The 18,673-nt window shown below is 40.5% G+C and overlaps 2 protein-coding genes and 1 long non-coding RNA gene across 7 annotated transcripts in view; 2 read left to right on the plus strand and 1 right to left on the minus strand.

Moving 5' to 3' along the window:
- LOC128429822 (receptor-interacting serine/threonine-protein kinase 3) overlaps positions 1-18,399 on the plus strand; it is a 28,312-nt gene extending 9,913 nt beyond the window's left edge. The window contains exons 11-26 of one of the 5 annotated variants that reach the window (XM_053415649.1): positions 507-546; positions 657-859; positions 1,249-1,331; positions 2,026-2,172; positions 2,264-2,432; positions 2,787-2,942; positions 3,053-3,201; positions 3,304-3,353; positions 3,860-4,009; positions 4,184-4,266; positions 4,389-7,700; positions 8,024-8,079; positions 8,235-8,966; positions 9,077-9,206; positions 17,036-17,102; positions 17,376-18,399. In XM_053415649.1, the coding sequence (XP_053271624.1) occupies positions 507-546; positions 657-859; positions 1,249-1,331; positions 2,026-2,172; positions 2,264-2,432; positions 2,787-2,942; positions 3,053-3,201; positions 3,304-3,353; positions 3,860-4,009; positions 4,184-4,266; positions 4,389-4,484 (1,326 nt within the window). In that variant the 3' untranslated portion in view covers positions 4,485-7,700; positions 8,024-8,079; positions 8,235-8,966; ... (1 more) ...; positions 17,036-17,102; positions 17,376-18,399. Of the gene's footprint in view, positions 1-506; positions 547-656; positions 860-1,248; positions 1,332-2,025; positions 2,173-2,263; positions 2,433-2,786; positions 2,943-3,052; positions 3,202-3,303; positions 3,354-3,859; positions 4,010-4,183; positions 7,958-8,023; positions 8,080-8,234; positions 8,967-9,076; positions 9,207-17,035; positions 17,103-17,375 lie in introns of all 5 variants that reach the window. The other 4 variants (XM_053415650.1, XM_053415647.1, XM_053415646.1 and 1 more) reach the window with 4 other exon arrangements.
- On the minus strand, positions 85-5,032 carry LOC128429823 (uncharacterized). The gene is made up of 2 exons (XR_008333910.1): positions 2,558-5,032; positions 85-2,426 (listed from the first exon to the last, which is right to left on the minus strand). It is a non-coding gene; the product is annotated as an uncharacterized LOC128429823 (long non-coding RNA).
- Positions 11,669-17,576, plus strand: LOC128430563 (receptor-interacting serine/threonine-protein kinase 3). The gene is made up of 13 exons (XM_053416664.1): positions 11,669-11,835; positions 13,176-13,338; positions 13,416-13,599; positions 14,063-14,218; positions 14,542-14,690; positions 14,781-14,830; positions 15,494-15,655; positions 15,836-15,918; positions 16,042-16,108; positions 16,489-16,544; positions 16,716-16,755; positions 16,866-17,035; positions 17,376-17,576. The coding sequence occupies exons 2-13, from the start codon at positions 13,184-13,186 to the stop codon at positions 17,574-17,576; spliced, it is 1,473 nt and encodes a 490-aa protein (XP_053272639.1). The 5' UTR covers positions 11,669-11,835; positions 13,176-13,183.
- Positions 18,400-18,673: the final 274 nt, after the last annotated feature.

Genomic DNA, 18,673 nt, shown 5'->3' on the forward strand with positions numbered 1-18,673 from the left:
TCATTTAGATAATTATGTACAGTATATCATATTATATGTATCAAAATACATAGTATATCAATTCACTTGTAAATATAGCATACATAAATTTGCACATATATTTAATTTATGTCATACTATAATATACATATCACGCTGCATATAACATTTTTTGCAAAACAAGGATTTTTACTTCTGATTCTTTGATTGTATTTTGCTAGTAAACGTTCAAATTAATTACTTTTCCTTTCTTAGTATTGTTATAGTGCTTATGTGATACTTTGATGAGAATCGGTGTTCTTTTAAATATGTATTTTCTATGTTTTGATTTGCAGTAGTTTTTTTCTCTGTGTGTCTTTTAAAACACAAGTTCATGGACGTTACCGTCGGCTGAGTTTCGATTATCAGTAGCAAACATCTCATTAAGGGATGAGCATGTATATGCAACTGGTCGTTTTAGTGTTTAATGGTTGAGTGGTTCATTGTAAACAACTCACAAACAGAACCTTTACTTCCTTCTGTTGCAGGAAGTGGTCCCTGGGAGGATCTCAAATCAAAGGGTCAAAGGTAAACAGGAAGTTGGAGCTGGATGAGGAACTTTACTTTGAGGTCATGATCAAGAGAAACAAATCATCTACCACAGCTTCAGCTTTTAACATTTGTGTGTTCCCTCTCAGAACCGCCGGCATCCCGACAAGCAAGCATGTGTGATGTTGACATGACCCGCTCGTCCACAGACGACCATAAACCCAAAGCTTCCTCTGTTCGGCCCATCGGTGAATCGCTGGCGCCTCCTTCCACCACGAGGTCACGTCAGGCCGGTGCAGCTAAGAATCCCCTGAGGGATTTAAAGAATCCCCCACAACCGTTCTGGGTAGATGTAAGAAATTACCTTAATGTCTCTAAACTTAAGAAACACACATTTAACATTAATCACATGCAACAGAGAATGAATAACCAATCACAGAAGAGAAGTTACCCTACGTCCTCTATATCGTGCTTTCACACACTTTATTCAGAACATTACTACGCAAAACATGTATGATCATAAAGATCATTATATTTGTGAAAATGTTTGAATATCCAGGAAGAATTACAGAAATGAGGATGAAATACTAATATATTTTGATCGGTATTAGACATTTTCAGCTGTCCGTTTAAAGCCTGGTCACAGTTTTAGTCTTATCTCTTCTCTACTTTGAACTAATTTGGTTCGTTTGTTGTTTTCACATCCACTGCGGCAACGAAAACACCCTGTACATCAACAAGGAGCCTTCAGAGAGGAAGCGACTCCCAACAGCGCCATCTCCTGTCAACTCCCCATCACCGCATCCAGGAAGCAGGAAGAACAGGTGAGGAGGTTCACTTCTGAGTTAAAGAAAGGATTTTTAAAAGAGATTCTCAATGACAAATATTACATTTAGTTATTTAAGACAAACATCAACCAAAAAATGTCCAATATTTTCTGGTTCAGGGTCTTGAACTTAAGGATTTCCTGTTCTTTAAGGTTCTTAGGTTTTAGATTGTCGTTCACAGCTTCGCTAGGCATCAGCTCGAGGAAGTTTCCATGGGCCACTTTTAGTTAACTAAGTTCTTTTCCTTTTATTAACAGAAAGAATGAAGTTATCGAGATATAATAATCCAATTATCCAATAAAGAAATACATATATAGGTTTGTATCACATGATCTGATACATTGACATTACATTACCAAAGTCTAAAGTTAACAGGATTTGATAATTTCCCTGGTTCATGAAGTATCTCAAGCACTCGTCTGCAAGAACCTGAACAATAAACTGCCTCAAGGGCCGTATTGTGTGTGAATATGAAGATTGGTCAATAGGACTAGAAAAGAGCTCTTGAATCCATTCCATCTACCATTTACATGTCAACTGTCATTCAGCTCAGCTCCTTATTGGAGATTAACTCTGGTTTTAATCGAGTGGAAATTATTTAAATGACCTGCTTCTCTCGGTGTTACCTCCTTTCCAATAAATTCTACAAAATTACAATGGACCTTGAAGGAGTTCCTCTTCCAATGAACAGGTCTCTTCCAGCTCCAGTGATGATGGAAGACTACAGATTCAGTAACTGGGTTTGGATCGGCGATGGGGGATTTGGAGAAATCTTCCAAGCCTGGCATAAGCGGTGGTGCTACAACGTGGCCATTAAGCTGCTTCATAACTATGACGGGTGAGCTACCGAAGATTTCGGTTTTCTGCAAGTAAAAGAAATTGAGATTTACTGACGTGTCACACACCCTCACACACACACACACACACAGGACCAGTTCATCTTTGCTGCGGCAGGTCGAAATGATGCGTCAAGGAAGCAGCGACTATGTTATGCCGGTCCTCGGCGTCTTCAATGGTCGAACGCCGAACTCTGGACTCTCAGCCCAGCTGGGTCTGGTCATGAAGTACATGGAGAACGGATCTCTGGAGTCCCTACAGGTAACACGCTCCTTAGGTCATGTCAGTGTGTGTGTGGCTCAGTAGAAAGTATCATAATGATATTTGTACTAATGTTCAGAGGACGAGTCCTACTAAGTCAGATCATCACGTGAGTTCACTGTTACCTGGTGAATCATCTCCACGTGGACTTGTGATGGTTCCACGAGGATGAATCTTGCTCTGCAGGACGATCCCAGTGTTTACTTCCATTTGTGACGTTGTGTTTTCACTTGTGTCTGTTTGTTGCTTTTTCTTTTCAGCAGGATTACACAAATACTCCTGTTGACAAACAAACAAGTGGACTCGTTATCAGAGGCTGAACCCAGCTGTCTTTATTCCTCTCATTTTGAACAGAAAACTTTCGACAGAGTTCAACAGTTACCACTGGTCTTCAGGCTGGCTCACCAGGTGGCTCTGGGGATAAACTTCCTCCACAGCCTCCTCTCTCCAATCCTCCACCTGGACCTGAAGCCCAGCAACGTGCTGCTGGACTCAGATCTCAATGTCAAGGTGAGTGTGAGGCTCACTTGATACTGGTATTGCAGTTTTTTTATGGAAACTTAATGTTATGAGCGAGACAATAATACTACTTGTGTCCCTCACTGCTCCTTCTTCTCCAGCTCACAGATTTTGGCCTTTCTAAGCCGAGTCAGACTCAGGCTCAGGTTTCCAAGAAGGATTTAGAAGACGGGGCAGGGACGATCAGCTACATGCCACCGGAGGCTTTTGACATAAATTACAAACCTTCACGATCCTTTGATATCTACAGGTACGAGAACCAGGCTTGAGTAACTATTTTAGTTGCTGTGTAACTTTAAGGGAGACGTGTTATGTGTGGTGATCGTGGTCTTTAACCTTCTCTTTGTTCCAGCTATGGTATCCTGCTGTGGTCCATCGCCACAGGGAAACAACCATATCCATGTAAGTGATGATTTGCTGTTTCATAGCTTCTCTCTCATCCTTTGTATTCTCTGTGTGTCATTGAGCCACGTGCTGCTATTTTCAGTCTTATTTCATTCAAAATCGAATAAACATATATTCTTGATATTAACTACTATTTGAACAAATCAAACTAATTAGACCAAAGTTATTTAATTGGGGGGTTTAAATCTCTACATCTTTCAAAATTCATCTTTTGATGAAAAATGTGCCTTAATAATTACACTTTCTATTCTACCACAAGGGGGTGCCAAAGTTTAGAGTAAAAAAATGATTCTATATCCGGATGAACTCAAATGCAGATTTTGTCATCATTCGTGTTTATTCTGTTGTTAATATTTGGTCAATGCAGCTTTAATACAAAAATTAAATTAGATTTTTTATCAAATTAGATTCTACATTAAAGTGTCGACTCTTAAAACATTTCATCTAAGCTCAACAGGTCACAGTCTCCACAACCTGTTTTTATAATCTCCTCCCTACTCTAGATGTAAAACCCAGCCTTGTGGTGTTCCTGATCCCCAAGGGACAACGACCATCACTGGAAGAGCTCAGCAACCAGGTGGAGCTGAGGGGACTGGTGGAGCTCATGGAAAAATGCTGGGAGACCAGTTCCACCCAAAGACCCTCATCCTTGGGTGAGAAGAGCACTTCATTCAGCCTGGGAAAACTACTGAGCATAACACAAATAATACAATATATTTAACGTGCACTTTGAAGTTTTAGTTTGGGTGGGAACTTAGGGATTAACAAACACAGACAAATACTAAACCTTTACTCGTTTGTGCTCTAACATGAAATCTTTCTGTCAGAATGTACAAACATCACAGAGAAACTGTATGAGAGGCAGGAACCTGGAATTAATGATGCCGTCTATGAAGTGCTGTATAAACTGGTAAATATCAAATATCTCCACAAACGTGTCACGCTGACGCTGCACAACATTAACATGACACATCAAAACCACTTGAGACTGATCCTTCACTTCCTGATTCACTTATTTCTCTTCCTGTTTAGCGGGAGCAGAGGAGACGAGACAAACAGAAGGAGGAGCTTCAGAGCCTTTGCGTCTCACTTGACAGAACTTCACTAAATGTACTTAAGTGGAAATAAAAGATATCTAGTATATAACAGTCGGAGCAACCAGGAAGTACATGTGCATTCAGCTTAGTCAACTTTTGTGTTGTTGTTTGAGGCCTAATGTTGTTCAGCAGAGCTACAGCACTGGTGTGTGTAGTGTGTGTGTGTGTGTTGATCAGGGAACACAGTGTGTGTGTGTGTGTGTGTGTGTGTGTGTGTGTTGATCAGATAACAGAACTCAGTCTCTTTAATCAATTCATCTGAATGAGTCACTTCCCCCCGAACCCTGCCTGGTCTCTCAGTGAACTGGAGACTCGCACCAACAGCAACAACAACACAACTTCACCTTTTACTGATCAGGGGTCAGAAACTAGTTCACACATCTGGAGCCCGGGGGGGCAAGTCGTCTGCCCCGATCCCAAAGGTCACGGTGAAGATCCGCTCCACGGTGCGGTGCAGCGAGGTGAGAGACCCCCGCAGCATCCCTGCACACGCAAACTCATCCTCCACCTCAGGGGGGCGCCCTCCTCCATCGGCTCGGTCAGCGTCCATCCCTCGTTCTGCTACCAGCGGCAGAGGCTGGAACATACTGCCAAGAACACATCTGTTAGGAAATGTTCTCACATTATGGTGGTAAATATAGTAAAAATATAAACTAATATATATATATATATAATATTCACTCATGTTTTGAAACACCCCCCCCCCCCAACATTTAAAAATTGCTGAAATTAAAAACAAACAATGTAAAGTAGGTTTCTTATGATCAGTCAGGCTTTACATTGTTTGAAATGGCATACTATTATAGAGTATGTAATTGTTGTGCAATAGTAGTAGTAGATTTGACGTTGGCTCATTATTAATAATCATGAGAAATGATTATTAAAATAGATATTATTTATTAAAAATAATTACAAATTATAAAGCTAGTAATTAAGAATAGTAAACCGATCTTTTAACAGGTTAGGTCTCTGTAAACTTAGTCGGACGATAACAGTGCTGCCGGAGGCTCTCTGTCACGGCGCGAGGCACTTTAAAACATTCGACAATGTAAACAAGGAGCCGGAAGTGACGCATCGTTCCCTCGTGTTACACGGCTTAAAACCAGATCAGTGATCTACAAACAAACACTCAAATAAACATGACACGCTAAGTATTTAAACTAGTCTCTGCCCAGACAATAAAGCCTCTTACTGTGACCTTCGCGGTGTTGCTTGCGCGTGGCGCGGATTTTCCAGAAGTCCAGTGAATCTCGTGTTGTGTTCCTCGGGGTACATGCGGTCAGCGAATCCCCGGAATTAGGTGAAGAAGTCATGGCTCGAGCTGGATAGCGCTGGTTCATCTGTTGCAGCAGCTTCGTGCTGGGACCGGATATGGAGCGAATTCGTCTTGCTCGTGGAACGGAATTCGGCCTCGTCTCTTCTGCGACAGAATGATGCTTTGTCCTGCAGGGATTAACAGCTGTGCGCAGCTGTGGGGATCGTGAAAAGAAAAGTCTGTGATGCTCGGCCGGCGAGCGAGTTCCTGTGCGCGGCCTCTTCAAGTTAAAATAACAAAAAGTCCTATACGTCGACTGAATAAAGAAATAAAAGAAAATGGAAATAAAACAAACGTCTGTAATTGCTCCCTAAAATTACCTCCGGATCAACTAACTGGAAAGGTCAGCTCTATCTTCAGGGAATCGGGAATGGGCAGCGATTATTGATGAGCAGCCCCTTTTAAATTACCTGAGAGGTCCTCCTCCTTGAGGAGTTGGTCATAGGACATCGGCCAATTGATTTGTCAGGAATGGATCTGAGTGGGCGGGGCTTGGAACTCAGCGGGGATTCCAAGGCATTCCCAGAACATTTTCCCACCACCAGGGGGAGATTCTTGAGCCTGCAGGAGGATGTTTTCCCGCCCAAAGTTTAACAGCCCTTTGTTCCTCTGGCTCCAGTGTCTGGTGGCCCCCCCCCTTTTGGGCTCTTCAGACCCAGCAGGGGTTCCGTGCTCCTGCGGGGGCCTTGAAACCTGCTGGGGTTTCTCGAAACTGCCAGGAAAAAGTACTCACAGGTGGATAAGAATGTTCCACAAGGCCTTGATTTACACAGGCCTTTGTTTAGATTTTCTTTGTTAACCTTTGACCTGTGTCTTGTGGCCAGCCGCTGGGCTCTGGCCCAACATAATATATATATTATATAATCATCTCGTGGAACAATCAATTTATATATAAAGTATATAATAAAATAAACATCACAGAGATGATGTGGATTAATGTTTAAATTTACCATCTGTATATTTGTGTTATCTTTTAATTTAAGGTTATTTTTAATCAAATTTATGGTTAAATTGTAAATCTTTCATAAGGGTTCGATAACATGACCAGTATCTAATAGCCTGTACTATTTATGAAGTTATATATTATTTAGTTTGATCTTAGAGCTTCACACTTTGTGGAACTGAGTCACAGGAGGATTCGTGTTCTCCTTCACAACAACACACATCAACACACAACAAAAACCAGTGGGTTCACAACGATCAGAGTTTCACACGTGTTGGATCTTAGAAGTATTGTTGAAACATAACGTGGTGGAATAAATCAGAAAGAAATACATATATATGTTTGTGTCATATGATCTGATACACTGACGTTACATTACCAAAGTCTAAAGTTAATAGGATTTGATAGTTTCACTAGTTCATGAAGTATCTCAAGCACTCGTCCAGTCAACAAGAACCTGAACAATAAACTGCCTCAAGTGCCGTATTGTGTGTGAATGTGAAGATTGGTCAATAGGACAATAGCTACTTGAATGCATTCCATCTACCTTTTACATGTCAACTGACATTCAGCAGATATGATTGTTAATACTGATTGAGAAATTTCACGTCCTCATGTGGAATAAACTGGTCAAATCCCCAAAACGCTGGTGAGCAGAGACATTTATAAAGTTTCTTTATTGGAGACAAATACTAAATCTTTACTCGTTTTTGCTCTAACATGAAATATTTCTGTCAGAATGTACAAAGATCACAGAGAAACTGTATCAGAGGCAGAAACGTGGAATTAATGATTCCGTCCATAAAGTGCTGACGAAACTGGTAGATATCAAATATCTCCATAAACGTGTCACGCTGACGCTGCACAACATTAACATGACGCATCAAAACCACTTGAGACTGATCCGTCACTTCCTGTTTTGCAGGAGCAGAATGAACAAGACAAACTAACGGAGAAGGGCCAGTGGCTTCGCGTCACTCCGGCCTCAGGTTTCACAAATTCTTTCACTTTCAAAAGATGATTTTTTTATCCACTTTTCTGAAATGAGAGTTGGATGAAACGCTTTGAGCAGAACCCAGCTGCTGGCTTTAGCTTCACATGTGCAGAGGAAACTCAATCTTCTCATCCAACTGCAGACGATAATGAATCTCTTACTTTGAGTTTGATCGAAATTATGATGATTATTCATATTGTTATTATAAACCTCTCAACAGCAGCCTTTAAATGCATCTAATGCTGTCCAGAGGTATTTGGAACAAGTTCAAGTTATTTGTAAGTAGTAACAAAATTTCATCAAGTCTTTTTCTTCCAGGGTCTCCCACGTTGAGGAATCATGATACTGTGAAGACTGGACCTCCGCCCGTTCAGGTGAGAAACGATATGTAGAGATTTTAGATATGATCAGAGTTCAGACCCTCGCTGCATCGTTCGGTTCCTTAATCTATGAAATTACTTTATTTCTTATAAATCATGAAGTGACTCACTGGTCTCTGAGGTATTTTAATGTTTTCCCTTTGTCACAGATTGGTCAATACTGTGGTGTTTCTTCACTACGAGTGTTTTTTCTGCTTCAGGGAAGTATTACATGCACCACTTCCTGCTGCACCACATTGAGTTCGTGTCAAGGTCAATCAGAGACAGAATTTACATTGTAATTTAAGTGATATATGTATATAAACACATCAACAATCTAATGACTACTTTTTTCTAATTTTATATATTGTATTGGATCAAATTACATCAATCATAATACATCAATTCGCTTGTAAATATATCATATATCAATTTGCACATAAAATAAATTTTTGTCATACTATTATATACATATCACGCTGCATATTACATGTTTTATATTGAATAACCTACGATACATTTTTTGCAAAACAAGGATCTTGACTTCTGACGCTTTCATTGTTTTTTGTTAGTAAACTTTCAAATTAATTACTTTTCCTATCTTAGTATTGTTATAGTAACTATCTGGTATTTTTTATTTAATTGAAGTATTTGACAGTTTCGAAAATGAAAACGATGCCACATACATGGCTCAAATCAGCTCTATTGTATCGGAGGAGAATCTGTGGTTTTTAAAATATGTATTTTTTATGTTTTGATATGCAGTAATAGAAAACATGCAACTGGTCTTTTTAGTGTTTAATGCTTGAGTGGTTCATTGTAAACAACTCACAAACAGAACGTTTACTTCCTTCTGTTGCAGGAAGTGGCCCCTGGGAGGATCTCAAATCAAAGGGTCAAAGGTAAACAGGAAGTTGGCGTTGGAGGAGGAACTTTAGTTTAAGGTCACGATCAAGACAAACAAATCATCTACCAAAGCTTCAGGTTTTCACATTCGTGTGTTCTCTCTCAGACCCGCCGGCCTCCCGACAAGCAAGCATGTGTGATGGTGACACGACCCGCTTGTCCACAGACGACCATGAACTCAAAGCTTCCTCCGTTCGGCCCATCGGTGAATCGCTGGCGCCTCTTTCCACCACGAGGTCACCTCAGGCCAGTGGAGCTAAGAATCCCCCTCAACTGTTCCAGGTAGATTTAAGAAATTAACTTAATGTCTCCAAACTTAAGAAACACACATTTAACATTAATCACATGCATCAGAGAATGAATAACCAATCATAGAAGATAAGTGACCCTACGTCCTCTATATTGTGCTTTCACACACTTTATTCAGTACATTACTACGCAAAACATGTATAATTATAAAGATCATTATATTTGTGAGAAGTATTTGAATATCCAGGAAGATTTACAGTAATGAGGATGAAATACTAATATATTTTGATCGGTATTAGACATTTTCAGCTGTCCGTTTAAAGCCTGGTCACAGTTTAGTCTTAGCTCTTCTCTACTTTGAACTCATTTGGTTCGTTTGTTGTTTTCACATCTACTGCGGCAACGAAAACACCCTGTACATCAACAAGGAGCCTTCAGAGAGGAAGCGACTCCCAACAGCGCCATCTCGTGTCAACCCCCCATCACCACATCCAGGAAGCAGCAAGAACAGGTGAGGAGGTTCAATTCTGAACACGATTCAGATTTGGTGACATGCAGGCTTTTAAAATTATGTTTTGGTATTTCTCTGGAATATTTATTCTGCTTCTTTTGTTTTGAAAATGTTTCAACATTAAGAAACGCCTCACACCTCTGTTTAGTACGGTGGCCCTGAGAGCTCAACGAACAGCAACTTAAGAAAACACATGCAAGTTAAGAAAACACATGCAAGTTGACAAAACACAAGCAAAGTAAGAAAACATCTTCATCAAGTTCACAACAAAACACAACACATTACAGAAACGCGCAACAAATAGACAAACGCGCTGCAAATAGACAAACGCGCTGCAAATAGCTTTTTCATCATTTCTATAATACTCCCCCCTTTTTGTGTTGTGCGCTTCACTTCAAACATCAACACAACATGACTTGTCCACAAAAAACTGGTTCTTTACAGTGTGACCAAGCAGATGACAAATAACAGCTCAGTGAGAAATGCTCACCGTGTGTGAAGTCGTCTGTTGTTAGTTGTCGCAGCACAAAGCACGTCCTGAGTTCATGACGCCAAGTTTGTTGTATATTTTAAGCAGCAGTGACGTTGAAGGTGATGATGAAGGAATCTCCGCGGACACCGTTCTTGCTTGTATAATAAGATCTATTACACAGAAGTTACAGGTCAGGAACTTCTAACCCTCTAATCCTAACCCTAACCCTAATCCTAACCCGATAAAATGACGTCACACATAGGGGCCTCTGTGTAAAGACATGCTTCATACACAGGGATGGAGACCTTTCTATGAACCGGTCTAAGGACATTCTCAGAGGGAGAAAACTTAACGGGTAACATATGGAATAATCCAGGAACGAGGGCCCCAAAGCGGTAAACCAGTCATTATGTTTTAAACACATGCCAAAATGATAAATTCGAGCTGAATATGCCACACCTGCCTCCTCTATGTTCCCAGATGGGACATGGGCCAGACCAAAGGGTCAAAATACAAATTCAGTACATTTAGGATGGTTTCTGCCATTTGGGGTTGTTTAAAGGCAAGTTTGGCTTTAATTTGTTATTTGATGATATAAAAACAGGCTGAAACAACATGATTTACTGAACCGTGATTGGCCAAGCATGTTTATTGGCATATAATAAACATTATTATTCAGCTTTTAGACAGGAGATGGGGGGGGAGATTTCCACTGATGTCACAAGGGGCTTTTCGCTCTCTCTGTGTTTGATTCAGTGACAGAGACTTAAAGACATAATGTCTAAAACACGTCACACACATCACTAACACATATATACAACATGAAAGAGATTCTGAAATCACCTTGTAGATGAAAAAAGATAAATAAATACAATATATAATATAATAATATCTATTTAAAGCCATGTCATGATTTGAAAGTCTCCTGGTTGACGAGGAGCGAGTTTGTCTTTCGAACAGGAAGAGACATGTTACCTCCACTTCCTGTCTGTCAATGCTCTGTTGTTTCTATTGTCCACAAATCAAAGAGAAGAACGACCCTCAGCTTTATGACGTCCTGCTGGTTTCTTACTTTAGTTGAACTGTGGAGAACAACAGGTGCATGGAGTCGCACTGGTGCAGGTGTCCCTAATAAAGTGAGCACTGCAGTAGTGCTGCACACGTTTACTGTTTATTATCACATGTTATTAAATCCACTGTCAGTTATTACAAACTCAGCCCCATGCTGGCGAAATATTAATCCTCATGCACTGCTCGAAACGTTTCTGTGAAAGTAAAGGAGTCGAGTTTTAAAAAGGATCAGATGACAGACAGAGAGAGAGATCGAGAGAGAGAGAGAGAGAGAGAGAGAGACAGATAGAGAGAGAGAGAGAGCGAGAGAGAGCGAGAGAGAGCGAGAGAGAGAGATATAGACAGACAGCCATCAAATCAGAAATCAGAAATCAGAACAGAAAAAATGCTGCTGTCACCACGGCGACCACACACACACACACACACACACACACACCTCAACCCGGAAGAAGAAGTGAAAGTGAATTTTATGGGATGGATCTGCGTCGCTCTCTCTCACTTCTGCTTTAATCTGTTCACATGTAGCTGCTGCTGAGAGAGAGAGAGAGAGTCACTGGGCGAGCAGGAGGGTTTTCTCAACGAGGGTGAGTACTTTCCCTGTTCCTAACAAATCATATTCATATTCTTATCAAGTGTTAGGAGTGTCTGCGGCTTTGATCTGATCAGGAAATCAAACTGTCGGTAGTTTCTATCTTTAATGTTGTGTTTTTTCTTGACTTATTATCACAAGTGATGTGAATCTGCTGTTCAACCACTGGTTCAGATTTAAATATTCTTGTTTCTTTAAAAAGCTTTATTGTCGGGTTTGGACAAAAGGCAGGTAGCCTCATCTGTGATGTTACATCATATTAACATTCAATACAACAACTGAAAGTACTTGTGAACGCTTCAAATGGTTGAACAGGAATTACTGGTATTCATTCCACCTTCAGTGACCTGAACAACATGTGGTTTCCTGTGTGTCTGTGAGTGTGCGTGTGAATGCAGCCGCTTGTAGAAACACAACGTTTAGAAACGGGCCTCAGAAGAAGAACCTGAAAGTCATTTCATTCTCCCCCCCCCCCCCCCCCCCCGATGTTGATTCAAGAGTCGGAACAAACAGGAGAAATTATGTTTTTCACCATGACACCATGAACTGTGACTCGATTTTAAAGAAGTTACAAGTTAAAGAAAGGATTTTTAAAAGACATTCTCAACGACAAATATTACTTTTAGTTATTTAAGTCGATCATCAACCAAAAAATGCAAAATATTTTCTTGTTCAGGGTCTTGAACTTAAGGATTTCCTGTTCTTTATGGTTCTTAGGTTTTAGATTGTCTTTCACAGCTTAGTTAGGCATCAGCTCAAGGTCGTTTCCATGGGCCTCTTTTAGATAACTAACTTATTTTCCTTTTATAAACAGAGAGAATGAAATTATCGAGAAATAATCCAATAAAGAAATACATATATATGTTTGTGTCACATGATCTGACACATTGCCTTTACATTACCAAAGTCTAAAGTTAACAGGATGTGATAGTTTCACTGGTTCATGAAGTATCTCAAGAACTCGTCCAGTCAACAAGAACCTGAACAATAAACTGCCTCAAGGGCCGTATTGTGTGTGAATGTGAAGATTGGTTGATAAGACAAGAAAAGAGCTACTTGAATTCATCCCATCTACCATTTACATGTCAACTGTCATTCAGCATGATTGTTAATAGTGATTGAGAAATTTCACGTCCTCATATGGAATAAACTGGTCAAATCCCCCAAACGCTGGTGAGCAGCGACATTTATAAAATGTCCTTATTGGAGATAAACTCTGGTTTGAATCAAACCCAGACGTTCAGGGTGAAGAGTGGAAATGATTTAAATGACCTGCTTCCCTCGGTGTTACCTCCCTTCCAACAAATTCTACAGAATTACAATGGACCTTGAAGGAGTTCCTCCTCCAGTGATTGAGAACTCGATCCTCACGGACTGGGTTTCGATCGGCGCCGGGGGGTTTGGAGAAATCTACAAAGCCAAGCATCAGGGGTGGTGCCTAGACGTGGCCATTAAGCTGCTTCATAACGATGGAGGGTGAGAAGCTACAGAAGATTTTCTGTTTTCTGAAAGTGAAAATAAGTGAGATTTACTGACGTGACACACACACACAGACAGACACACGAAAAAAGGATCCAAGCTTTGCAGCGGGAGGTCCAAATGATGCTTCGAGGAAGCAGCGAGTATGTTATGCAGGTCCTTGGCATCTTCAATGGTCGACCACAAAACTCTGGACCCTCAGCCCGGCTGGGTCTGGTCATGAAGTACATGGAGAAAGGAACTCTTGAATCCCTACAGGTAACACACTCCTTAAGTCATGTAAATGTGTGTGTGTCGACATTTGTTCTTTTGGGAAAAATGGCTTCCACATGTTGGATCTTCATGATATTTGTACAAATGTTCAGAGGACGAGTCCTACTAAGTCAGATTATCATGTGAGTTCACTGTTACCTGGTGAATCATCTCCACGTGGACTTGTGATGGTTCCACGAGGATGAATCTTGCTCTGCAGGATGATCCCAGTGTTTACTTCCATTTGTGACTTTGTGTTTTCACCTGTGTCTGTTTGTTGCTTTTTCTTTTCAGCAGGATTACACAAATACGCCTAAACGGAACTTGTGCGTAATCCTGCTGACGAACAAACAAGTGGACTCGTTGTTATCAGAGGCTGAACTAAGATCAACCTCCATCTTTATCTATACAGTAGCTGAGAAACATAATGTGATCCCAGCTGTCCTTATTCCTCACATTTTGTTAACAGAAAACTTTAGATGGAGTTCCACCGGTACCGCTGGTCTTCAGGCTGGCTCACCAGGTGGCTCTGGGGATGAACTTCCTCCACAGCCTCTCCCCTCCCATCCTCCACCGTGACCTGAAGCCCAGCAATGTGCTGCTGGACTCAGATCTCAATGTCAAGGTGAGTGCGAGGCTCACTGGATATTGTTATAGCATGTTTTTTTATGGAGACTTAATGATATGAGCGAGACAATAAACGTTTATTACTGAAAAGGTTGTGAAAGAGTTTGACAAACTTCAGGCCTCACTGGAGACATGTTTAGTTGTGTCAGTTCCTCTCGTGTGTTGTTTATTTTAAGTGAATATAAAAGTTCTACAAAGATGAAAACCCAAAGTTTGTAGTAAAGGCAGCTCCTGAAGCTCCAGAAACATCTGCTATGTTTAATTTTCTGCAAAATAACTTCCCAATGCTAATTGTGTCCCTCACTGCTCCTTCTTCTCCAGCTCACAGATTTTGGCCTTTCTCAGCCTAGTCAGACTCAGGCTCAGGTTTCCAAGACGGATAAAGTAGACGGGGGAGGGACGACCAACTACATGCCCCCGGAGGCTTTTGACATAAATTACAAACCTTCACGAGCCTTTGATATCTACAGGTACGAGAACCAGGTTTGATTTGTTGTGTAACTTTAAGGGATATGTGTTATGTGTGGTGATCGTGGTCTTTAACCTTCTCTTTGTTCCAGCCTTGGTATCCTGCTGTGGTCCATCGCCACAGGGAAACAACCATATCCATGTAAGTGATGATTTGATCTTTCATAGCTTCTCTCTCATCCTTTGTATTCTCTGCTTGTGTCATTGAGCCACATGCTGCCAGGACGGATTGATAACACGTGTGTGATCTTATCAGAGCTGGAATTATTAGTTGGGGATTCGACCTACAGTAAAATAATCAACGGCAGCTGTTTTGATGATGATTATCTGTTAAATTACATTTAAAGAAAATAAAAATCATTTGTGAGGACGTGGTGCAATACACATATATTTTTGATATTAACTACTATTTGAACAAATCAAACTAATTAGACCGAATTTATTAAATGGGGGGGTTAAATCTCTACATCTTTCAAAATTCATCATTTGTAGAAAAATTACAAAGTGTCTTAATTATTAAACTTTATATTATACCACAAGGGGTTGCCAAAGTTTAGAGTAAAAAAAATGATTCTATATCAGGATGAACTCAAATGCACATTTTGTCATCTGGTCCATCTGTCGTGTTTATTCTGTTGTTAATATTTGGTCAAAGCAGCTTTAATACAATAATTAAACTAGATTTTTATTCTAAACTTTATCAAATTACATTCTACATTAAAGTGTTGACTCTTAAAACATTTCATCTAATCTCAACAGGACACAGTCATCACAACCTGCTTTTATAATCTCCCCCCTGCTCTAGATGCTACCCCCAGTGTTGTGATGTTCCAGATCCCCAGGGGACAACGACCATCGCTGGATGAGCTCAGCGTCCGGGCTGCAGACCAGGTGGAGCTGAGGGGACTGGTGGAGCTCATGATAAAATGCTGGGAGACCAGTCCCACCCAAAGACCCTCATCCTTGGGTGAGAAGAGCATTTCATTTAGCCTGGGAAAACTACTGAGCATGATACAAATAACACAATATATGTAACGTGTGCTTGGTACTTGACGTTTTAGTTTGGGTGGGAACTTGGTGATTAACAAACACAGACAAATACTAAACCTTTACTCGTTTGTGCTCTAACATGAAATCTTTGTGTCAGAATGTACAAAGATCACAGAGAAACTGTATGAGAGGCACGAACATGAAATTAATGATGTCGTCCATGAAGTGCTGAAGAAACTGGTAAATATCAAATATCTTTACAAACGTGTCACGCTGACGCTGCACAACATTAACATGACGCATCAAAACCCCTTGAGACTGATCCGTCACTTCCCGATTCACTTATTTCTCTTCCTTTTTTAGCGGGAGCAGAAGGAACGAGACAAACTAGCGGAGAAGCTTCAGAGCCTTGGTGTCACTCCAGCCAAAGGTTTTACAAATTCTTTCACATGATTTTTTATCCACTTTTCTGAAACAAGAGTTTGATGAAACACTTTGAGCAGAACCCAGTTAATGGCTTTAGCTTCACATTTGCAGAGGAAACTCAATCTTCTCATCCAACTGCAGAAGATAATGAATCTTTGAATCCTTTGAGTTTGATCGAAATAATGATCATTATTCATATTGTTATTATAAACCTCTCAACAGCAGCCTTTAAATGCATCTAATGCTGTCCCCGAGGTAATTGGACCAAGTTCAGGTTATTTGTTAGTAGTTTAACAAAGTTTGATCAAGTCTGTGAAACCAGAGAACTGTGAGCAGACAACACAGATTTCATTTTGTGTCATTGAATCTGTCTTTTCCTTCCAGGGTCTCCCACGGTGAAGAATCATGATACTGTGAAGACGGGACCCCCGCCCGTTCAGGTGAGAAACAATTTAAAGCGTCGGCTTATCAGAAGCAAACATCTCATTGAGGGATGAGCATGTATATTTCTCAATCTATTAAAACATGCAACTGGTCGTTTTAGTGTTTAATGGTTGAGTGGTTCATTGTAAACAACTCACAAACAGAATGTTTACTTCCTTCTGTTGCAGGAAGTGGTCCCTGAGAGGATCTCAAATCAAAGGGTCAAAGGTAAACAGGAAGTTGGAGCTGGAGGAGGAACTTTAGTTTAAGGTCACGATCAAGACAAACAAATCATCTACCACAGCTTCAGCTTTTAACATTCGTGTGTTCCCTCTCAGACCCGCCGGCCTCCCAACAAGCAAACATGTGTGATGTTGACACGACCCGCTCGTCCACAGACGACCATGAACCAAAGCTTCCTCCGTTCGGCCCCGATCCGGCCCTCCTTCCAACAATAATCCAAAGCTCCAGCACAAACCTAATCGCCGGCGCCTCCTTCCACCACGAGGTCACCTCAGGCCAGTGCAGCTAAGAATCCCCTGAGGGATTTTAAGAATCCCCCTCAACCGTTCCAGGTAGATTTAAGAAATTACCTTAATGTCTCCAAACTTAAGAAAACACATTTATCATTAATCACATGCATCAGAGAATGAATAACCAATCACAGAAGAGAAGTGATCCTACATCTTGTATATCGTGCTTTCACACACTTTATTCAGAACATTACTATGCAAAACATGTGTAATTATAAAGATCATTATATTTGTGTAAAGCCTGGTCACAGTTTTAATCTTATCTCTTCTCTACTTTGAACTCATTTGGTTCGTTTGTTGTTTTTACATCTGCAGCGTCAGTTCTCCAGCCCGACTCCTTCTACGAGTCAACCAACACACAATGTCTACATCCACTGCAGCCACGTGACGGGAGTTCAGATCGGCAACAAAAACACCCTGTACATCAACAAGGAGCCTTCAGAGAGGAAGCGACACCCAACAGCGCCATCTCGTGTCAACCCCCCATCACCGCATCCAGGAAGCAGGAAGAACTAGATTTGGTGACATGGAGGCTTTTAAAATTATGTTTTGGTATTTCTGGGGAATATTTATTCTGCTTCTTTTGTTTGGAAAATGTTTTACCAGTCAGAAACGCCTCACACCTCTCTTTTGCCCCGTCAGCAGAAAAACAGGAGCCGAGTCCGATCATGTGGTTTTTAACGAGCTGCAGTCAGCAGATATCCCCGGTCGCAGCGCGGGGCACCATCAGGCGCCAAAAAACGACTTAACGCCAGAAGGACCGTGAGTCACAAGAGGCAGAGTTATAATCTAGCCTGTTCCCAAACAGTTCACGTTGTTTTAGCTGAAATTCCAACAAGTACAGAAGATTATTGAGACCAGCGATAAGAAAATAAGATCAAAGTCAAAAAAGTAAAAAATATAATCTTTTCCGAGATCAAAGCCAAACTTATACGAATAAATCAAAACTACTGGAGTATGACATCTGGAGTATGATATCTACAAAATTTGAAGATGATCGCTGAAATTGAGATTCACAGTGAGGTAGAGGACATGGCTGTCAGTCGCTTAAACCTCCAACTTCATTCCTGTCTTATTCTCAACATTTCTGCTCTACTATCATTATCAGCATTTCGACTGTATTGTCAACCTTATTCTTAACAGATTAATCAACCGTACAGGACACTTGTGATGGTTGATGGAAATCTCATGTTCAGTCTATTCCCAAAGATGGAATCTCCATCTCTTTAGTGGAACAGAGGTTTTGCTACAGGCCACATTCATTCTTTACCAAGTTTTAACTTTGTATTTGTATTTTTTCAAATGTTCATTTTAAATAAAAACTATGAAAAATCCTAAACCAGTTTGAATCCATCATAAGTGTGTCAGATATCCAATGTAACAGTGGATTTGAATACTTGACAGAATCGTCCTCTAAATGTAATGGAAATGAAAGATATCTAGAATTTAAACAGGCATAAAACCGGTCTTTGTAATTAATAACTGGAGTTTCTGGGTTTCTGCACTGTTGTATCACAATGTTTCTTCTTATAAATACGACAAAGTCATTTCTCATACATTCAGTTGTCACAAATGAAAATAATCAACAAGACTACGGATGAATTCATTTGGAT

Source organism: Pleuronectes platessa, chromosome 23 (genome assembly GCF_947347685.1).
Source record: "Pleuronectes platessa chromosome 23, fPlePla1.1, whole genome shotgun sequence".
Classification (NCBI taxonomy): Eukaryota; Metazoa; Chordata; class Actinopteri; order Pleuronectiformes; family Pleuronectidae; genus Pleuronectes; species Pleuronectes platessa.

What these genes read in the sequence shown, in the direction of transcription:
- LOC128430563 (XM_053416664.1), top strand. Translation starts at nt 13,184, where the DNA reads ATGGACCTTGAAGGAGTTCCTCCTCCAGTGATTGAGAACTCGATCCTC. An exon ending in CCAAAGACCCTCATCCTTGG is followed by an intron (nt 15,656 to 15,835) that starts GTGAGAAGAGCA and finishes TCTTTGTGTCAG; the next exon opens with AATGTACAAAGATCACAGAG. An exon ending in ATGAAGTGCTGAAGAAACTG is followed by an intron (nt 15,919 to 16,041) that starts GTAAATATCAAA and finishes TTCCTTTTTTAG; the next exon opens with CGGGAGCAGAAGGAACGAGA.